At 41.1% G+C, this 21935-nt stretch overlaps 1 protein-coding gene across 6 annotated transcripts in view; it reads left to right on the forward strand.

Moving 5' to 3' along the window:
• The window catches only part of LOC121268930 (vesicle-fusing ATPase), a 249069-nt gene that overhangs the window by 162068 nt on the left and 65066 nt on the right, over positions 1–21935 (forward strand). The window contains exon 18 of one of the 6 annotated variants that reach the window (XM_041173207.1): positions 10205–10856. The exons of the other annotated variants lie outside the window; for them this stretch is intronic. Coding sequence (XP_041029141.1) covers positions 10205–10369 — 165 coding nt within the window. The 3' untranslated portion in view covers positions 10370–10856. Of the gene's footprint in view, positions 1–10204; positions 10857–21935 lie in introns of those variants that run through there. 6 annotated transcript variants of the gene reach the window in all.

The following is a 21935-nucleotide window of genomic DNA, read 5'->3' on the forward strand; positions in this document are numbered from 1 at the left end:
TCACTTTCTCTCTCCACAGATACTGCCTGACCATTTTCTGTAATTATCTTCAATTTCTAGCAGTATCTTGCTTTTTCATTGGAGGGAGAATATTTTCCAGTCAGTGTGGTCTACTGGGAGTTCTTTTGCCTCTGGGGCCCAAGAAGAATTTCCTAGAATATTTTTCTTTAAATTGGATTTTTTCACCTTTTTGTTTTCTTCCAGACGTAATAATGGCGATAGTAATAATGTTAGGAACTAGCACCATGACCCTATGTAGTAGATTTGGTGGATCAGTGGTCTTCCTGTATATCTATATTTGCACTAGATATGGTTTTTATTTGACAGCAATGTTATTTGTGGATTATTAACTCTCAAAATTCTGCTCAAAATTGCATGTATGTGCAAGCCCCTCTTCAGATGTTGGAAAGGAAGCAACAACCTGTATTTACATAATCCATGTATTTTAATATGGAACTTATGAAGAAAGAGAGAGACTCAGTTCATTGCATTAGGAATGACAATGTTGGTCGGTGATCAATTATGGATGCCAATGTGCTAAACCAAACTGTAGCAGCATGTGATAGTCCCTGTAACCTGCAGTCATTCTACAAAACAAGGTACCATTCAGATAGCAATCACATGTCCTCTTTAAGATACTGTGCAAAAAAAAAAGTTGAACCCAAGGTACCTTTAAAACGGAACAGGCTGCTCACAATGGAAAAAAGTTAGAGAGGATATTGGTAGTAAATTTTGATTTGTGATAGACCTCTAGATGGGTTCATCCATGCAGTGGTGATTAAGTAGCACTTCAGGGAGCCAGCTTGAACAGTGGAATGATCCATTAAAAGCCACCTGAGGGCAAGGAGTCGTGGAGAATTGCATGTTCAATGTTCAAAGATAGGATGCACTGGCATCAACCTGGCAATGTGGAAAATTGCCCAGGTATGTCCTATACACACAATGCAGGACAAATCCAAAAAGTTACCACCCCATCAGTCTACCCTCCATCATCAGTAAAAGGTGTCATCAACAGCACTATCAAGTGACGTTTCCTTAGCAATAACCTGTTCACTGATGCTCAGTTTGAATTCTGCCAGGGCCACTTGGCTCCTGACCTGATTACAACCTCAGTTCATTGGTTCAAACATGGAAAAAAGAGCTGAACTCCCGAGGTGAGAGTGACTGCCCTTGACATCAAGGCAGCATTTGACCCAGTGTTTCATCAAGGAGCCCTACCAAAACTGGAGTCAATGGGAATTGGGGAGAAAACTCCACTGGTTGGAGTCATATCCAGCACAAAGGGAGACGGTTGTGGTTCCAGGAGGTCAATCATCTTGGTTCCAGGGCGTCAATGCAGGAGTTCCTCAGGGTAATGCCCTAGGCCCAACCTTCAGCTGCTCCATCAATGACCTTCCTTCCTTTAAGGTCAGAAGTGGGGATGTTAGCTGATGATTGCACAATGTTCAACACCATTCGCGACGATTCAGATACTGAAGCAGTCAGTGTCCAAATGCAGCAAGACCTGGACGATATCCAGGCTTGGGCTGACAAGTGGTAAGTAACATTTGTGCCACACAAGTGTCAGGCAATGACCGTCTCCAACAAGAGAGAAACTGACCATCTCCCATTGACATTTAATGGCATTACCATCACCATCGCTGAATCCACCGCTATCAACATCCTGGGGGGTTACAGTTGACCAGAAGCTGAACTGGATGAGCCAGTGGCTACAACATCAGGTCAGAGGCTTGAAATCCCACAGCGAGTAACTCACCACCTGACTCCCCAAAGCCTGGCAAGCATCTACAAGGCACCAGATAGGAGTCTGATGGAATACTCTCCACTTGCCTGGATGAATGCAGCTCCTGCAACATTCAAGAAGCTTGGCATCATCCAGAACAAAGCAGTCCACCTGATTGACACCCCATCCACCACCTTAAACATTCATTTCCTCTATCATTGGTGCCCAGCAGCTGCAGTCTGTGCCATCTGCAAGTTGCACTGTAGGAACTCACCAAGCCTACAGTACCATCTAGAAGGACAAGGGCAGCAGCCACATGGGAACACCACCACCTGGAACTTCCCCTCTAAGCCATTCACCATCCTGACTTGGAAATGTATCGCTGCTGCTTCGCTGTCATTGGGTCAAAATCCTGGAACTCCCTCCCTAACAGTACTGTGGGTGTACCGACACCACATGGACTGTAGGGGTTCAAGAAGGTAGTTCACCACCACCGTTTCGAGGGCAGTTAGGGATGGGCATTAAATGCTGGCCTAGCCAGCGACGCTTGCATCCCATGAATGAATAAAAAAGAAGCAATTTTTGACTACAAAACAGAAGTGCAGTGGTTGTACATCTTCTCACTGATATTGTTTCCTGTCTTTAATTTTTCTTCTGTCCGATATGATTATTGAGCTGAGTTCATTTTTTCATCAGCTCATTGTGTTTGTTTTTCTGCTTTCTAATTTTTCCACTCTTGCACAAAATTTTGTTTTTGTCTCTGACATCCTCCCATGAAAGAAAATTCTACCCAATCATTTTGCAAGGAAAACATTTTCTGAACTGCCATGACAGTTCCTCTGCAGCTCATTACGTAATGCACTTGTTTACCCGTCTCGCCTTCCTTCACCCCCGCAGCTCCTCCTTATAACGTACCCTCCTGGACATCATGAATTCCCCGGTACTTCACAGCGCAGCTTGGTATGCCTCTCTGAGGCCTAATTTGAGTGGCACATCAATCAAAGACAACATCCCTCAATATTTCCCCTAACCCCACCCCCCACCTCTCATCCAGCTGTGCCAAAGCTACTTCCAGTCCCCCTCCTGGCAGCAACTTACTCTGTCACAAAGTTCAACTTTATCTGCTCAAACTGAGTTCCTGATTTAATTGGATTATATTTTGTTCATTGGGTGGATAAATCAAGACAGTGCTAGGCCACCAAAGATGTGGAGGAGAGGGATAATGAACTTGCAAGACATGGAATTAATTTGTAGAGGAAGACGAAAGGCTTGGAGATGGGCAAGCTAGCTGAATGAGAGCGAGAACTCAGTTTCTGATCTGGACACAGAGCACAACCCACAGCTGCACTAAGAGCCCAGTCCATATAATGCGAGCAATGCCTTGGAAGATCAACTAGTTTTACTTATTCTGTTTCCTCAGCTGCACAACAGTCTGCTGATTGATCCTGTCTGTCCAAAGTTGCCTTGAAAAATGGGCAAACAGATGTTTTTGTAAGAATTATCAAGTCTGGGAAGGGGGTTAAAAGGATCAGTGGAGGGAGGTATTCTTCACTTTCAGAGCAAGGTTGATATGGAGTTTTGCTTGTTGGTGCCTGGGTCTTAATATTAATTTTACTGGTCAGAGCTGAAGTCAAGTAAAGCTAGTCATAAATTGTCTAATTTTTAATGCCCGATCTTTTGAATTTTGCTTAAATATGCAAATAATAGCTTCCTTTCGTGCTCCCCTCGGATCCTTCACCTTCCGTTAGCCTGGTTTCTAATATTTTATTCTTAACTTTTAAGTAGTCATGCCTCTTGAAATTGAATGCACAACAGCACCTAATAGTTAAAATGTGGCTTATTTTCACACACTTCAGTTTTCTGAACAGTTGCACAGGATTATTACCATTCACCCAGCTATAGTCAGTTATTCTTCTCTGGACTGAGTATCATAAAAGCAGTATTAGTGAAACTTACAGAGACATAGAACATCTCTTTATTCACTGCATTCTTGGAATAAACTAAAGTCTTGTTATAATCTGTATTTTGGTCTTGGTTGCTTCGGGTTGAACTCAAAGAGGTTAATTGTATATAGTGGGCAGTGTATAATCCGTCCCAGCATCCAGGATGGAAATGTTTAGCACAAGATGTCTTATATATGTAAAATAACAGCAATTGTGTCGATCAGGACTATAGATCATTGTGATTTAATGGGATGGATTCATTTTTTAAAAACAGCACACTCAGTTGGGTGTATGTGCGGAGACAATCACCGTGCTCTGTTTGTGACTATTTTGTACACAGTAGAAGGGCTGGGAGTGAGAGTGAAAAGGCGGTCACAACGGGGAGTCGAACGAGAGAGAAAGGGACCTTGGTTGAAATGAGCAGTGCCCGTTCTCAGTGCCTGTGTGGGCTACTAATCAGCATGCATGGTCACACAGAGCACAGCTCGAAGAGGAGAAATAACTAGAAAATTTTATTAGCTTTTTTTTTTAACTCAGCGAGATTCACTTGCAGCTTACAGCACAGCAACATGTTTTTCTATAACAAAGTATCTTCCGCAATCAGCAGTGGGTATTGCCCCCGAAATAAAAAAAAAGTCACCTCCAGGAAAACCATAAAGCCCCTTGAGACCTCTATAGACTCTGTGTTTCAACCTTTTGTAACATCCACTTCTACAGAGAGTGAATGAATCTCCTCCTTTGACACTGTGGACTATAGACCCACCATGGAGTTTATCCTGAAGAAATGGATCTTAATTTCTTTTTAAGCATCAGTGCTGCCTTTTATAATGGTTTGTTTTTGTGCAGATGAATGATGTACATTTCACTAAACTGTAGTAATATAATGAATATTAGAAATTTCCAGAAAGGTAATTTCTCCCATTATGAAGTGGTTGTTCATATTTCACCACAAAACTAAATCTCTAGGCAGAGAAGTATTTAGCAGAAGTCATGTTTGATGGTTCCCTCTGATTTTGTAAAACTGAGCTCCCAATAGTTTCTAATTTGATACACACGTTCTAAATGCATTTTCAGTTTAACAAAAAAAGGGTGATTGCCTCTGCACCAGTGATAGTCAGATCATGGGCCTACTTCTGAAGAGAACAGTATTTTGCTGCACCTATAATATGCAGAGAAATGGCGTCTCTGCGTTCCCACCCTGCCTCCCAACTGTGACACTTTGTTTTCTCCCTTGCCCGCACCCTGTGATTTTCTCCCTTGCCTGCACCCTGTGATGGGATTTATATGTATGATTTTTTGTTTAATTTATTTGTTCATGGGATGTGGGCTGGCTAGACCAGCATTTATTGCCCATCCCTAGTTGCCCTTGAGAAGGTGGTGGTGAGCCGCTGCCTTGAACTGCTGCAATCCATGTGGTGTAAGAACACCCACAGTGCAGTTAGGAAGTGAGCTCAGGATTTTGACTCAGTGACAGTGAAGAAATGACGGCTTAGTTTCAAGTCAGGATGGTGTGTGGCTTGGAGGGAAATTGGCAGTGGTGATATTCCCATGCACAATTTTATTATCTTTTATTTTTTACTTGGTGGAATTCATTTGTAGCTTACAGCACAGCAATATGTTTTTCTATAACTAAGTATCTTGCGCAATCGGTAGTGGGTATTGTCCTCGAGATAAAAAAAAATCACCTCCAGAAAAACCATAAAGCCCCTTGAGACATCTATAGACTCTATTTCAACCTTTTGTAACATCCACTTCTACAGAGAGAGTGAGTGACTCTCCTCCTTTGACACTGTGGGCTATAGGCCCTCCATGGAGTTTGTCCCGAAGAAATTCTGCTATGGTTTGATTTAAGTTGTTCTTGGAAAGATTCTTTCTTATACTGCTGCCAGGAGTATAATTGGCATGTTCAGAGTGTGTTAGTTTGGAATACCATTGTTATTATCAAGGCCAAAGTGATGAGAAACTTCGGGACCAGAATTTTGTTTCCTCATGTTTGTAAATGGTTGATAGCAAGATTAATGGTCCAATAAGAGTCATTATATAGAAACATTGTAGTTTTGGCAAGTTTTGTGACACAAATTGTGTTGATAGGGTGACAGATGTATTTTTTTAAAGGTTATTGGTTGATTGGAAGTGCTTTGACAACATTGGAGTGAAGGTTTCATATTGGGAATGATCATCAGTTGCTTTATGCAATAATTCCTGTAGTTCATTTGCAGCGAAGCATTAGGACATCAAATTCATTCTAACTGTTTGTGTAACACAATCTCACAGAAATCCTAAAAATGTACACTGCATCCCATGCAAAACTTTACCATGATTTATCAGGTTTCACAAAATAGAGAAAAATATACATGAATGAAGATGTAAAGAAGAAATAATTTGATTTTAAAAATTAAATCAACTTTAAAGGCAAAAAGGTCAACTTGAAACAGAAGTTCTTTTAACATTCAGCTCCTTCATTTTTGAAAACTAATTTACATTTAATATTAAGATTGGACATTAGTTTACTAAACTGAAAACAATTATTGTCAGAAAGCCAATAGCAGTGGGAAAGAAGAACCAGTGGGAGTAATTGAACTGCGAAGTGTTTGCTGAATGGAAGACCATTTCTACTGACAGGCCAGGAATTACTGTTCAAGTACTATGTTCCTGTGCTCTAAGGGTTCCTGACTGGACAAGGCATAGCCGGAATCTAAACTGACTACTTGTTCACCGTATTAACATCCACTGCTGATAGCTGGCCACCCAAAGGAAATATTTGCAGGGCTACAGGAAAAAAGCAGGGTGAGTAGGACGAGGTGAGGTGCTCTTGCAGAGAGCCAGCACAGACAAAATAGGCTGAATGGTCACCTGTGCTGTAACCATTCTATGATATGAAATTGGGGAAATTTTCATCTATCCCAAGACTAATTGCCTGATGAGGTAGGTGGAAGAGATGTGATTGGAGTTCCTGTAATGTGTACACAGCTCTTTTTATAATCTAGTGAGACACCTGAAAAAGGAGGATTCGCTACTAGATCCAGTGATGGTGAATGAACCAAAATAGTTAAGAGAAGCAAAGGGGGAATGGTTCAGCAATAAGGACCAAAATATAATGGTTTGGGGGTAACAAATGTGAAGGACCTAAGTATGACAAAGAGCAGGGCGATAGATTGCAGAAAAGCTGATTTTGAGGGATTGGAATATTGGAAGATAATGATATGGAACAGCATTAGGAAACATTTAAAACCGTGTTCAATGGAAAATTATGGGTCGGATCTTATGCCAACAGCTGTGAAGTTGTGACTGGTGTTTTAGGACCCCTTGGAAGCCCTGACCCATGCACAAGCACTGCAATTGCCCAGGAAGTTAAAACTTCCAAGGGGCTGATTTACACTCCCCAGGATACTACAATGAGCTCAGGGTTGGATACTGGGGCTAGACTTGTGATACGTAACTCGGGTGCTTATCCCAGTATTGTTCCACTGTTTAATTTTTATTGGAACTGATTAGTTATCCAACTGAGCACCCCTCTCCCACACCTGATGACCCAAATATCCCCCCGCCCCCGGTCCAAACCGACTATTCACTTTCCCACCTGCACCCCACCCCTCGCAATGCCCTCCAGCAACAACATAATCATCAGGGTGTGACCTGAACATGTCATAGATGAGAAGACTTTATCTTTCTGTAATCCTCCTGGCTACAAACTCCAAACTTTCCTCAGCCATATTTTCAAGCCACCTTCATCCATCCATTTTTTATTGTGAATGTGGATGACTATTCCTATTGGAAATTTTTGTTTTGGGAGAGTTTTTCTCTTGAATGTCACCATTGGCTTAAGCTTTGCCCTATCAGAAATGCATGACAGCACAGATTTGAATCTACTGTCTTCATGGCCAGTTGTCTTACTTTTCTGTCTCCAACTTTCCTCACTGTTTGACTCAATAGCAGGGGAGTCTCATCCATGTTCTTAATACAGGCTAATTGTATGCATCCTTTTGTCAACATTTGACTATCAACCATTAAAATACGATAAGTCTGTCATCAAGTTCTGTTGGGAGACACTGTGGAATCTTGGTTTTCTGTTGCAGTGCAAAATTGTTTCGCTTCATAAACCCTGGTACACCATTCAGAGCTGACTTTGAAATCTACAATGCCTAATTTTCTTGTTTCAGGTAAAGATTCAGAAAGATCCTCAAAAACCTAAGTCAATTTTGGTGATTTTCATTTGACGTATTTTGCAACTTCGTTTTTCAACTGTGGCCACATGCTAGACTTTCCTCTGTTTGTACGTTGAATCTTGGGCATCTGCCAAAGCTGTGTAGAGAGCTTTTTCCAGCCTCTAGCATTCTTCTCCGATATCTCAAATTTTTTAGCTGCTGCATAACTTTTTCTGATCTGTAATCTCAACAACTTTTAAGTTTGAACTGGGTGGGCTATGTATCTGCCATTCCCCCTTGATACTATGTTGCTATATTATAATGCAGTGCTCATCAGTGAGGAGGTAGCCTTGACATCATATTGACGTGCGCAGAAATGAGGAGCTGAACAGCCTTGTTCAATAGTGTGCTATTCCAAGGTTCTATCAATGAGTAAGTTTGTACCCGGGTGAATTTGACTTCAGTGGTGAGTGGGTGGTATGTACAAAGAGTTTGGATTTTTTGGCTAAGAATCAGGGGTCGACTTCTACATGAGATGTATGAAAAAATGACTAATTTTTTTGGCCAACAGGAGTTGACATTTACATGACCTGATCATTGCTCCAGTATATATGGCATATTTAAGAAGGGAGTTAAAACATGTCCAGGGAACTATCGATAGCTTGACATCGGTAAGAGGAAAAAATAATCAAAAAGAGAAAATAGCAAAACATAACATTGCTTTCAAAAGAAAAAGTCTTGCTTCAACAAGTGTAAGGAACATATTTTTTTATTTCTGTTGGACTGTGAATTAGAATTACAATTGCTGTAGGTTGAAAGACATGTCCACTGGAACAGGATGAGAGATACATAATGTTGTAGTCCTGGAACAGTGTGCCATGAAAGATAGGATAGTACCAGAAAGGAGTCCTGGACCAAGGGGGCTGCCTGACAAGAGCATTTTAATTGGCTCCTGACCAGGTGATCTGGTTTTGTGTGAGAGCAGAGCAAAATAGCTCCTTGCCTGAAAGGAACAAGACCTAAAACCTCTTTGTCCTGTGTGTGGAAGATTCCAGTAATTCCACAATAAGCTAGCTGGCTTTTTCTCCTCATGTCTCTATAACCTGCTCTCTCTGAAAACCTCTGTCAAGAGGCAAAGGAGAAAATCACTTGGAGACATTGAAAGACAAGTGCTCAACCAGTGAACAAAATATTGGAAGTGCTGGAAAACCAACTCATGCAATCAACAAGAACTGAAAGGAATTTGAAAACACCGATGAAAATCAGCCCATCGAATCCTGTACTCCAGAATTGGTGCTATTGAACTGTTTTATCCCACCCTTAAAATCCATGTTTTTGTGTGTCTTATATGTGTATGTATAGGGATTTAAGAAGGGAGTAAAGTTTAAGTTAGTGTTAGAAATTAGCTGTTCACATTTCTTTCGTTTACCACTGGTTAATGACAGTTTGTTCAATAAACAGTTATTTACTTACTAAGTTTACAAACCTGATGCTCATATTCTGTTAATCTAAATTAAAAAGTTAGGTAGAATTGGGCAATCCAGTGATTGATCAAACTTTTTCACATTTGTCACGGCTTGGGGAACAGTGGGGCTTGATATTATAGCGCACTATCCCCAGTGAGTCGTGACACAAGTCATTGAATTCTTTGGAGATGTAACAGAAGATGTAATGCAGTAAATATAATTTATCCAGGTTTCCAAAAGGCTTTTGATAAAGTGTCCCATATTGGATTGATGAATAAGTTTAGAACATGTGGAATGGAGCATGTGAACAAATAGCAGAATGGATAGCCAGTTGGCTTCAAAACAAAAAGCAGTGTGTTGGGCTAAAAGTTAGGGGAGGCAGAATGTACAAAATGGGGCCCGACAAGGCACGTGCTGGAATCACTGTTCACAATATATATTAATGATTTAGACTTTGAAATCAGAAACGCAATTTCTAAACTCGCCAATGACTGTCGCCTCACCAATTTGGTATTAGGATAGTCAATATAAGGACTGCAACAAATTACAATACATTAATAAACCTCTCAAATGTGTGTATTGGCAAATGAATTTCAACACAAGTGAGAGATCACATTTTGACAAGAAAAATGAAGCCACTTATTACTTGGAAAAGTAGAATCCAAATGAGGTAGAGGAGAATTGGAGTTTCAGGCTGAGAGCCACTCCAGAATAATTTTCCAGCGATCCCCTGCTGGACAGCATTTTGCAGGCAAAATGGTGGGAACAGGATTGGGCTACAACAGTACTGATTACAAAAATCCTGAAAAACAATGACAGGTTAATAAGGCTCTAGTTTAGAGCTATTGTGTACAGTTGTCTCTTGCTTTTCCTTCCAGTTCTCCCCAAGTCTCTACTAAAAGCTCTTGCTTGTTTACCGATCCACAGATTCTTGATATCCCACTGGCAACCTCACCGTTTTTGGTGTGCATGGACAGAGGTGGAGTGTATCGATTGCCTGGCTTCTTATGGAAAAAAATCACAAGTGAGCCCAGTCCTGTTCGCACCACCTTGCCTGCAAAATGCTGTCCAGCAGGGGTGACTGGAAAATGATCTGGAGTGACCCTCTGCCTGAATGTTATTTCACCCCACCCCACCACGATCCTGAGGCACTGAGACCAATTGTAATTCTCTCGTCATTGTCCCAGTTGCAATCAGATTACTCTCTATGATCAGAGACTGAACCAAAGACCTTCCTGCTCTGTTAGTGCTATGTTTTTTTCTATGGGAGAAATGGTTTATTGCCTTAAAATTATAGTGTAGTGGAACATACAGTACAGATACTCGTCATTACTGTGGAATGTAATGTGTGCAATTCCATGTCTAAAAGGAGATATCAAGAAAGCTTTCTGTCTAAATGTTTATACACAGACCACAGAGAATGGCTCCATTGTAAATATTTTCAATCACCATGCTGTATACTAACAGTAGAGATGAACAATAAAACAATCTAAATTACAGGTAAATGAGAGGTGTTGAGCTCTCTGCGGTTCGCACAGTGCTGTTACCAGTGAGTTGGTCTCCGGTTTCAGTAACAGGCTGATACAGGTTTTTTTGAAAGGGGTAATGGATTAGCTCTGCAGTTCAGGGAATGAGGAGAGAAACTGGCTGAGGCTACGCCTTCAGTTACTAACCTGCCCTGTCTGTTCCGCTACGCAACACAGCTGTGCCACCCAGGTGAGTTTAAAAAAAAATACACACAGTATTTGATGGCAATGGTCAAAGATGATCCAAAGTATTTAAGAGCTGAACTTGGTTTGTGAAATCTGGGCAGTGGTTTTGTAGCCACTGCTTTGGCACATTTCTCAGGTTAGCATGAGTTCCTGCAGACAGCAGTTCTGCTGCAGGGCAAAAAAACTAATGGAGATTTTTGAAGAACTGTCTCAGTAGTCAGAGAGTGATTTATTTATATGCTTTGATTTTAGAAGAATGAGGAACATGTATCCTGACATTCAAAATGTTAGTTATTAATTACCGAGGCATCAACAGTGTTCTGTTGTGTAGTATTGATGTTGCAATGGTCAAAACTAGAGTGAAGCAAGAAATGGCCTTGAAACACTCTGGGTTTTTCAAAATCAGTTTTCTGGATACCTGAGTGTTACTGTTGTCGTGGCCTTTTTTCCTGGGTGCTACTGTGAATGACCTGTAACCTCACCCGATTCAAACCAGTCTGATGTAAATTTTGATATGAACCCCTACAGGGCATGTGGACTTTCCAGTTCCTGGAAGTTTTAACTGCCCTTGAATATAATGATGCATGTCCCCTGTAGGCAACCAGACCCTATTGCAAAAGAGACTGTTTCAATTCAGAGCTTGTTAGACCAGTGGAAGTTTGCTCATTTTCATGGTGCAGAAACCTGCAATATATAATGGAAAGTTGGCAAAACTAGTTTCATTTTGTCAGGCGTTGGTCAAGGATGCATGTGTACACAGTCTTTTCTTGTTCTCGTTCTCCCTCCCTCTTCTTTCTCGGCCTCCCTCCCCCCCACCTCTCACCACCTCCCACCCTGCCTTGTCCCACCTCAAGGCAATTTCAGGCTATATGTCACTTACTTTGTTCCATCTAGTTTTCCTTTCTCCTTTTTTTAACTCAAGAATTCACATGGGTCACATGAGGGGAAGTTGAACTTTGACCAATGCCCTCTGTTACTCTGACACTGGATTTGTGCTCTGTCTCATGGTACTGAATTTTTTTGTAGATTTGCAGGAAATGAATATCAATGAACTGCAGTGTTGCAACAAGCCAAAATGACTCATTCAATTTTTGAGCTATACAAGCAGTTTAATAAACAAGTTAGAACATTACTTTTGAAAACCTTAATGTTCTTGATTGTGTGTTGTGTTACTAAATTATTGGAGATTCAAGGGCTCCACTGTCTAATAACTATGTAAATCGGTTAGTTTTAGTAAACCCAAATGGAGGTATATGGTCAATGTTACTTAGACGTTATGAATGAAAAATTACAAACTTCAGTTCTCCAAGCATGAGGCTCACCCTACTTTTTATAGCCTCCACAGTTGAATTTTCAACAGTAATCCCTCTGTCTTTTTGTGTGGTTCCTCTATTTGCGACTTCTGAAAAGTTGAAGGGGAAAGGCAAGTTCCTCATAGAATTTGAGTTCTGTCATGTGAGTTCTGCCCCTCCCCAGATTCATGTCATCTGCAGCTGAACTATTTTACGAGTGTTCCGTATTTGTGATCATTAAGCCAGACTTTAATGTTGAAATAAAAATACCCATAATGTTAGAAAATAATAGGAAGGGCAAGACTCGCTCTTTAAGAATGACTATTAATTTCAGATGCTGGGTGTTTGCAGCGCCCATAAAATCACATAGGCATGAGTCAGTCATGAGTCTCCTTAAGGAGAGGATCAAAGTATATTCCACCGGGTCCCCTTATATAGGCCTTCATGGAAGCTGGCATTAGATCAGCTTCTTACCTTGTTCCTATTCTTCACGATGCAGATCATTTCTTCCTTTATGACTGTACAGGATAGTGCAAATATGTAGATATAGATCCAAGAAATGGGTTTTGAATATTGTAAATTAATTTGGATATTTTCTAGAGAGTTTTAAGTATTGATTATTTGATTTGAAATGGATAAGTTACAGCGTTTATATTATGGAAACACTTTGACTTGTTTATCCAGCCGTTTTGGTTGATAAAGCACAAAGGACCTTTGATGACTGTGGTTAGGTTTCTGAATGATTAGTGTAATCTGCTTCACTTTCAGCCATATATTGAGGTAATGCAGTGGGATTTCATTTGCGATACTGCTGACACAATCCTGCAGGGGTTCAGGCATGTACCTGTTGCATGTGCCATAACCTGACAGCATTTCAGATACGTGACTGATGAATTATTCCAGGAGTTTAGTTTTGTGGTTTCTGTGAAGGATATTTGGGATGAGCTAATCAGCCACAATTCAAATGGTTCATCCTAATCGTACTGAACCTGTCAGATTTGGAATCCAATCTGAGGTATTAATGTTACTGTAGAATCAGCGTAATATAAATAAGAGCTTGATTCGATTCTCCTTCAAGTGTGTTTTCCCTTTCTTCCCTCACTATCAACATCCTGGGGGTTACCATTGACCAGAAACTGAACTAAACTGAACAGAAGTTGGCCCAGCCAGCGAAGCTCACGTCCCGTGAATGAACTAAAAAAAAACTATCCCTCCTGTAACTCAACTGGCAAGGTGACGTACCAAATGTGGAATGATGCAATCTGACCTGGAAGGTCCCAAGTTTGAATGGTGCTAAGTTAATATATCTCAGCAAGAATAGTAATTAGGATGTTACAGTTAACCTTGGCACTTCTGGTTAAGGAAGAGTTGAAAATTACAGCCATCTTGATTGTGTCATGATCTCTGCTAGAAAGTCTTGTTTGGCTGTTGAGTAGAATAGCATCAGGTGCTGGTGTGAGGCCTCCTCTTGGCTGATGAGCCTATTTATATTTAGTATCAAGGCAGCATTTAGGGAATCAACCTTCCACATAGGCAGTGGCATAGTGGTATTGTCACTGGACTCATATTCCAGAGACCCCACATAGTGCTCTGGGAACCCAGGTTCAAATACCATCATGGCAGGTGGTGAAATTTGAATTCAGTATATAAAAAAAAATCTGGAATTCAAAGTCTAATTTTTACGATTGTCGTAAAAACCCATCTGGTTCACTAATGTCCTTTAGGGAAGGAAATCTGTCGTCCTTGCCCTGTCTGGCCTACATGTGACTCCAGACCCACAGCAATGTGGCTAACTCTTAAATGCCCTCTGAGCAAGGGCGGTTAAGGATCAACAATAAATCCTGGCCTAGCCAGAGATGCCCATGTCCCAAAAAAGAGCAGCGTGGGGATTCTCCCAACATTGCAGGCAATATGTTTCTCCCAATCAACAGTACCCAAAATGCAAACCATTTCTTTGAATGAATTCAAAAAACACACAGATTTATGGCTTCTTCAGAGAGAGTGCCCAGGGGATCTTTATAAACTAACAAAAGAAATGGTTTGCGTTTTGGATGCTGTTGATTGGGCGAAGCATATTGCCTGCAATATTGGGAGAATCCCCACCCTGCTCTTTTTTGGAACAGTGCCATGGGATGTTTAACATCACTTGAGCTGGCAGAACCTCAGTATAATGTTGCACGTTAAAGGCAGAATTAAAGAAATTACATTTATGTAGAGCCTTTCTCCATGTTAGGACATTCCAAAGCACTTTACAACCAATGAAGTATTTTTAAAGTTTAGTCACTGCTCTAATGCAGGAAAACAGAGCAGGCAGTTTCTAGACAGTAAGATCCCTAAACAGCAATGGTTAATGACCAAATAAACTTTTAGTGATGTTGCATGAGGAATAAATATTGTCCAGGACACCAGGAGAATTTCTCTGCTCTTTGAAATAGTGCCATGGCATCTTTTACATCCACTTCAGGGGTCAGATGAGGCCTCAGTTTAATGTCTAACCAAAAGACAGCACCTCGGTAGTACAGTACTGTCGAATTTTATCTCAGCTAATATCAACGTTGTTCATTTATTTGCAAGAGATATTCTGAACTTGCTAGAAACTTCTTTCTAAACTCCCATCATATGCTGGAACTGAAAACCTGGGGAAGCTGATAACATGAGTAAAATGAATAGCTTCACAAAGGCCAGGAAGGTTTGCAATCCAACAATGCTCTGCTTTGATGTTTGCCCCTCTATTTAAAGCCCTTTATTGATTTTCAGGAGGGCTAATAACCATTGATCTGGAATGTGCTACCTGAAAAGGTGGGGGAAGTAGCTTTAATAATCACTTTCAAAAGGAATATAAAGACAAATTTGCTGGGCTGTAGGCGACGAGAAGGGCCATAGTGATAATTGGATAACTCAAGTCTGTGGCAGCTCTTTGAAAGATAGGCCAGATGGCCTTGTGTTATATGATTCTAGGAAAATAAAACCTTGGATGAGCATCTAATGTATCATATTAAACATGGAATGCTACTGTCTGTAGCACAGCATTCCAAATTGTTCTTCTGCCACTGGCAATATCTTCAGTATTTCCAACTTTGATGACTCCTGATTATATTTTTTATACTTGGCATCATCCAGAAATACTTGGTACTTTGAGGCCAAGTTTGTGTATCAAGCCCAACTTAATTTTGCAACAAAAAGTGCAGGATTCTCTGGCTGGTCTCTTCAGAGTTAGAAGACGTCAGGCATGTTATAGAAAGCTGCTGAATTCTGAATAAAATATCTAACTTATATTGGGTCATAACCATAAAACCATAGAACAGTTACAATGCTGAAAGATGCCATTCAGCCCATCGTGTCTGTGCCAATCACATTAAATCTATGCTCCCTGGTAATTGATCCCTCAGCAATGACCCCACCCCCACTTCCAGGAACACAGTTCCCATGAGAACCAAGGAAAGCATTTGGAGGAGAGAGAATCAGAAATGGAGAGCTTTTTACATGCTTCGCTGTAACTAGATGAAGAGCTTCACCAAGAGAACCTGAACAGGTCACCTGCTAGATTTATTTGCACATTGCAGGCATTCCTGAAGATGAAGATACTTCTGCAAAAAAATAAGTAGTTACAAATTTTTTTAAATTCACTTTTTACGGGATGTGGGCATTGCTGGCTAGGCCAGCATTGATAACCCATCCCTAGATGCCCTTGAGAATGTGGTGGTAAGCTGCCTTCATGAACCACAATATAAGGCAGTATATTTTGGAATAAAAAACAGTGAATGGAAATGCACTTTAAATGTATCAACTAACATTTATCCCTTAACCAATGTTGCTCAAAAAAATTATCTCTATCTCATTGCTGTTTTTGGGATCTTGCTTTATGCAAATTGGCTGTTGTGTTTCCTACGTTACAACACTGGCCACACTTCAAAAGTACTTCAAAGCACTTAGGGAGATCCTGAGGTTGTGAAAGACACTAGATAAATGCTTGTTCCATCCTTCTGTAATGATGAGGATTTAAATGGAGTGGAGGAGCAGAGAGATCTTTGTATGTTTAAAAAGAAGCACCTAGAGGTAAATGATTGCAGAATGACATTGGTTGAGGTCTGGGAGCTGGTCATTGACCTTCCCCCTTGGTTGGAGACTGGCAAAGGGACAGGCTTTGGGGTGATGAAGTGAATGCATTTTAAATTTAGAGGATTACTTTTGTTGAGGGACTATTTTAACACTAATAAAACCTATGTAGAGTTACTTTTGATGCTCATTACAACAAACCCAAGTGTTAATCAGTGATGCAATATTCAACTTATCAAGTGATTAAAATGATCTTCACAATTAAAGTAGGTAAATGTTTGGGTTTAACAAATGGAAGCTTGAATATCTATCCTGAATTATACCTGAAGTGCAGAGTAGAGATCAACTGCTTAATTTGACTTTTGTTTTGGGTTTTAGCTATCTATCTTCCAGTATAAAGCTTATTTAATCACACATTGACTCCAAGTACATCACAAAAGTTCAGTTTCTCCTCCTGTTACAGCACAGCCATTCAAAATTGTATCAACTTTCCAGTGCCTTCAGGGACACCGTATATGACACACAAGGTGGACTCAGTGATCAGTATTTCTTTTCTGTCTGGAAAATTACACTGGTGACGAATGTGCCCTCATTTTTCAGGATGAAAGTGTTTTGGACCTTTTGCGTCCGAGGACTTTAAGAGCATAATGCTTACAGACATGGCCGGTAGCCTATTTGAACCTCTTACCTGTATCTGCTATGTTTTACTGGCCAGTTGGGAGCTTGTGAAGTTCAGTGAGTAGTCTGCCGAAACCTAATCCCGTCAGATGTCAGGAAGGAGTTTTAAAACATGCTGTCACATCATGAGTACTACTCTCTTAAATGTTGCGTTCCATTCCATAATTTCCAATGGGAAAGAATGTGATCGCAGTATTGAGGGGATCTCTGGATTAAATTTTCAGGATGCATTGTGCCTTTTTGATTGTTACATATGGGAGAAAATCAACACGAGAAAAGGCTTAATTTTCTGGTGGTTTTGGTAATTGACAGATCTATTGCAACTTGATAAAAATTACCTTGTGTGAATATTTGGTAAAACACAGGGACTCTTTGCACTTGGAGTCTCATGCTATTGATTCAGGGCATGTCCTACAACTTTTTAAAACTTTTGAGTATTTTGTTCAGGCCCCTGCTATTCATATATGGGCATTCATTACAAGTCAACACGAATGGAAACAGCTGGATGTTGGAAGGCATAAGGAAAATTGATGATTACTTGGAAGCAGTAAAGCTTGTTAATTTTATTGCCACCTTTTGATTTGATTTGGCAAACATTGGCCTCTCTTTTGTTTTCTCTCTCTCTCACTATCTGCCCATATTGTGGAGAAATTGTGTAACTTAATTAAATACAGGTGCTTACAATTATTGATGAGGTTTGAGAGGGTGGATGTGGTCACTTAATGGGAGAGTCCAAAACTAAGGGTCATAAATATAAGATATAATTTGGGCTAGCGCTGGTGTGTTACCATTGTTGAGATTAATAATGCTAGGTTAGCCCCCAGTGTATCACAGATTAAGCAGACACTTAATTTGCTGAGTGAGAAGAACAGATCATTGACTAGGAATCTCATGGATCACCACCTGCTTTGTTAGAGAAGATATTGTTGAAGTTTATTATGTGGCTTTTTTAAAATCAGTACATGGTATGGATTACACCGAACAGTTGAAGAAGACATGTTCCTTCTTAATTAAGGTGAACACGTCCATTTATCCACTTTGTATCAAAGGTGATTCATTCCCAACTTTTTCCTTAAGACATAATCAGCCAAAATAATAATTCTTCATGTGAACCTTGGCAGTTAATGTTGACATGATATTTCACCAGATTTGCACCCAAATCACTTGTTGTCCAGTGATATGGACTTATATGCAAACTAGAGGTCATTGTGTAGCTGGCTGGAAGGAAATGCTGAACTTGTTGGCTCATCTCTAGCTCAGAGATGCCTAGATCATTTGTAGTGCGCTCTCGTAATGAGAGGTGCGAAAGTAAAACATCCGGGTTGCTTCATAGGAGCATTATTAAACCAAGTGTGACATCAAACCACAAAAAGAAATATTGTGATAGGACGAGTCTCACATAGGAGGAGGTAGTGTTTTCTGGGAGGGAATTCCAGACCTTAGGCTTGTGGTAGCTAAAGGCACATCTGCCAGTGATGTGTGCTGATTAAATTCATTTTTGGGATGTTAGTGTTTCTGGCAAAACCAGCATTTATTGCCCATCTATAATTGCCCTTGAGAAAATGATGAGTCGCCTTCTTGAACCGCTGCAGATAATTGAGGGTAACAATTGGAGGATCACTATGGAGATGTTCATGGATGATTGTGAATGCTTTCAGTGGACGACCACCTTAGAGCAGCAGTATTGCAGGGATGGGAAGACCTGTCACCCTGATCACCGCATGCTTAGCTATGTCACCATTGGTTGTCTGGCATTAGTTGATCTTCCTTTTTCATTGGTTTATACCCTGCAACTGCACCACTTGCAGTGTGTGAATGTGTTGGCTAATTCAAGGATTAGCTCATCCACCTTTTTATGGTGTTTCCTCCATTAAAGGTTTCCACTATTCCACAGAGGCACTCATCTGCCTGAAACCTTGGCACCTTCTGGAGGTGACCAGGTCACTTAACCAGTGCCTGAGTTGACCAGTCACAGGTAGCACTCTGCTCTTGGTGCGGCAATGGTTTTAACACTTGACCTACTGAAGATGTTTTCTAAGTTTCACCTAGATAGAAAAAGAAATGCTTGGTGTAACCAGCTGTATCACAGCTGACTGAGCTCTGCCTTTCTTTCCTCTTGTTATTCAGAAGATTCACCTGAGGCCTTTTCAGTCTGTCAAAGATGTTGGGTTGCATTAACTGACAGGTGGTCTGTGAGGTTGCTTAAACTTACATCTTCACTTCAATACCTGTGTGTGCAGGAGTGGGGGATGGTGATGAAGAAAGGCAGGATCAGACCTTCAGACGAATTACGTAAAAGTAACATCAAAAGAATGTAAAAAAGTGAGCAAGGCTGTATGACCTATAGCGTGACCCCATGGGGGATTTTGTTTGCATTTTTTTAAATGGACAAGAGACCCAACATTTCCCGGGAAATGGGGAAGGCTGCTGGAGGCTGCATATTAGATATTGAAATGCAAATGATTTTAGAAGTACATGGTTCAACTCAACTTCGGACTTGCCTCAGGCTGCAGTAAAATGGCTTAATTCTTGTAGCAGTAGTTATTTCCCCTCCAATTTCCTTTCCTGTAGATGTTCCTGCTGGGTTACCATAGCCAATGATAGCCCTTGCAAACCAGCCCAAATGATAGTCCTTCAGGTGTAACCTTTCACATTGTGTGTGGACAGGGTGTACTCACCTGGAGAGTGTATTGGAGACAAACCTGGTGTCAGCTATGGCTCAGTGATAGCACACTTAAGTCAGGAGGTTGTGTGTTCAAGTCCCACTGCAGGCACTTGAGCATAAAGTATTGGCACAACAATGATGTACTGAGAGTGTGGTATTGCTTGATGTGTTTTCACTTGAGCTTTTCTGAGGCCCCACTTGTGCCCAGGTAGGCTTAAAAGGTTTGGGATTTTTTGGGTTTAAATTTTGAAGGAGTGCAGGGAAATTGCCCCCAATGTCTTGACCAATATTTATCCCTCAACCAACAAGTGAAAACAGGTTATCTGTTCATTATTGTATTTCTGTCTGTGGGAATTGGCTGTCGTTTTTTGTACATTACACCTTAAAAGTACTCCGTTAATTCTTGTGTGCTTTAGGTCTTCCTGAAGTCATGAAAAATGTTATATATAATTGCAAGCCTTTCTTCCTTAAACCTGATCTCTTAAACAATGTCCAGCCTTGTGTACTCTATCCCTACCCTTTGAATTGGTTGAGATCAAATCAGGAATCAAACCTGCACCCTTCTTCTCTATTATTCATTACACGTTGGTTATGCACTTTCACTGAGGGACTCTTTGCATGCTTTTTAATAACAAAAACAACTCATTTTAGAATGCTGGAGGAAAAGGCTCTGTACAGTGCATGACTGGAGAGAAGGGTATGGGTCTTTGTCTTAGTGACCAATCCTCATATACAAGTCCAAGTGAGAGTATCAAATGTTAAACAGGAAAGGCACTGCAGCCAGGTTTTATGCTTGTATGCACTTTTTCCATCCCTTACTCCTCTTAATGTACTTTCTAAAACTGCTAACAGCGTCAATAGTAGGATTGAACCTGATATCTTCCTGATCTATGTGGATCATTGTCACGCCAGGAATGCATTTAAGGAATTTTTAGTTTCTCCAACTCTGGCCTGTATGCATCCCTGCTTCATTCACTCCAACATTGATGATGGCTGCCTTCAGCCCTCTGGAATTCTCCCAAGCCTCCACCTCTCTTCTCCCTTAAGATGTGGCTAAAACCTACCTGACCAAGCATTTGGTCACCTGCTGTAGTGTCTCCTTATCACCTAGGTGTAATTTTGTTTGCTCCTGTGAAGCACCTTAGGATGTTTTACTACATTGATGGACTTATATAAATACAATGGCATAGCTGCTAGACTGGGTCTTCAGCAGATGGTGAGGGAACCAACAAGAGGGAAAAACACACTTGACTTCATCCTCACCAACCTGCCTGCCACAAATAAATCTGCCCATGACAGTAGAGGTAGGAGTGACCACCGCACAGTCGTTGTAGAGACGAAGTCCTGCCTTCACATTGAGGATACCCTCCATTATGTTGTGTGGCGCTACCACCCTGCTAAATGGGATAGATTTCAAACAGACCTAGCAACTCAAGACTGGGCATCCGTGAGGTGCTGTGGGACATCAGCAGAATTATACTCAAACACAATCTGTAACCTCATGGCCCGGTATATCCCCCACTCAACCATTATCATCAGGGGATCAACCCTGGTTCAATGAAGAGTGCAGGAGGGTATGCCAGGAGCCAGCACCAGGCATACCTAAAAACCTGGTGAAGTTATAACACAGGACTACTTGTGTGCCAAACAGCATAAGCGGCAAGTGATAGAACTAAGCGATTCCACAATCAACAGATCAGATCTAAGCTCTGTAGTCCTGCATCCAGTCATGAATGGTGGTGGACAATTAAGCAACTCACTGGAGGAGGAGGCTCCACAAATATCCCCATCCTCAATGATAGAGGAGCCCAGCACATCAATGCAAAAGATAAGGCTGAAGCAATCTTCATCCAGAAGTGCCGAGTGGATGATCCATCTCTGCCTCTTCCGGAGGCCCCCAACATCACAGATGCCAGTCTTCAGCCAATTCGATTCACTCCGCATGATATCAAGAAACGGCTGAAGGCACTGAATAGTAAAAAGGCTATGGGCCCTGACAATATTTCGGCACTAATACTGAAGATTTGTGCTCCAGACATTGCCACGCCCCTAGCCAAGCTGTTCCAGTACAGCTACAACGCTGACACCTACCCGGCTATGTGGAATATTGCCCGGGTATGTCCAAAGCAGCACAAATCCAACCCAGCCAATTACTGTCCCATCAGTCCACTCTCGATCACTAATAAAATAATGGAAGGGGTCATCAAAGTGCGATCAAGCGGCACTTGCTTAGAAATAATCTGCTCACTGAGGCC

This window comes from Carcharodon carcharias, chromosome 23 (assembly GCF_017639515.1).
Source record: "Carcharodon carcharias isolate sCarCar2 chromosome 23, sCarCar2.pri, whole genome shotgun sequence".
Classification (NCBI taxonomy): Eukaryota; Metazoa; Chordata; class Chondrichthyes; order Lamniformes; family Lamnidae; genus Carcharodon; species Carcharodon carcharias.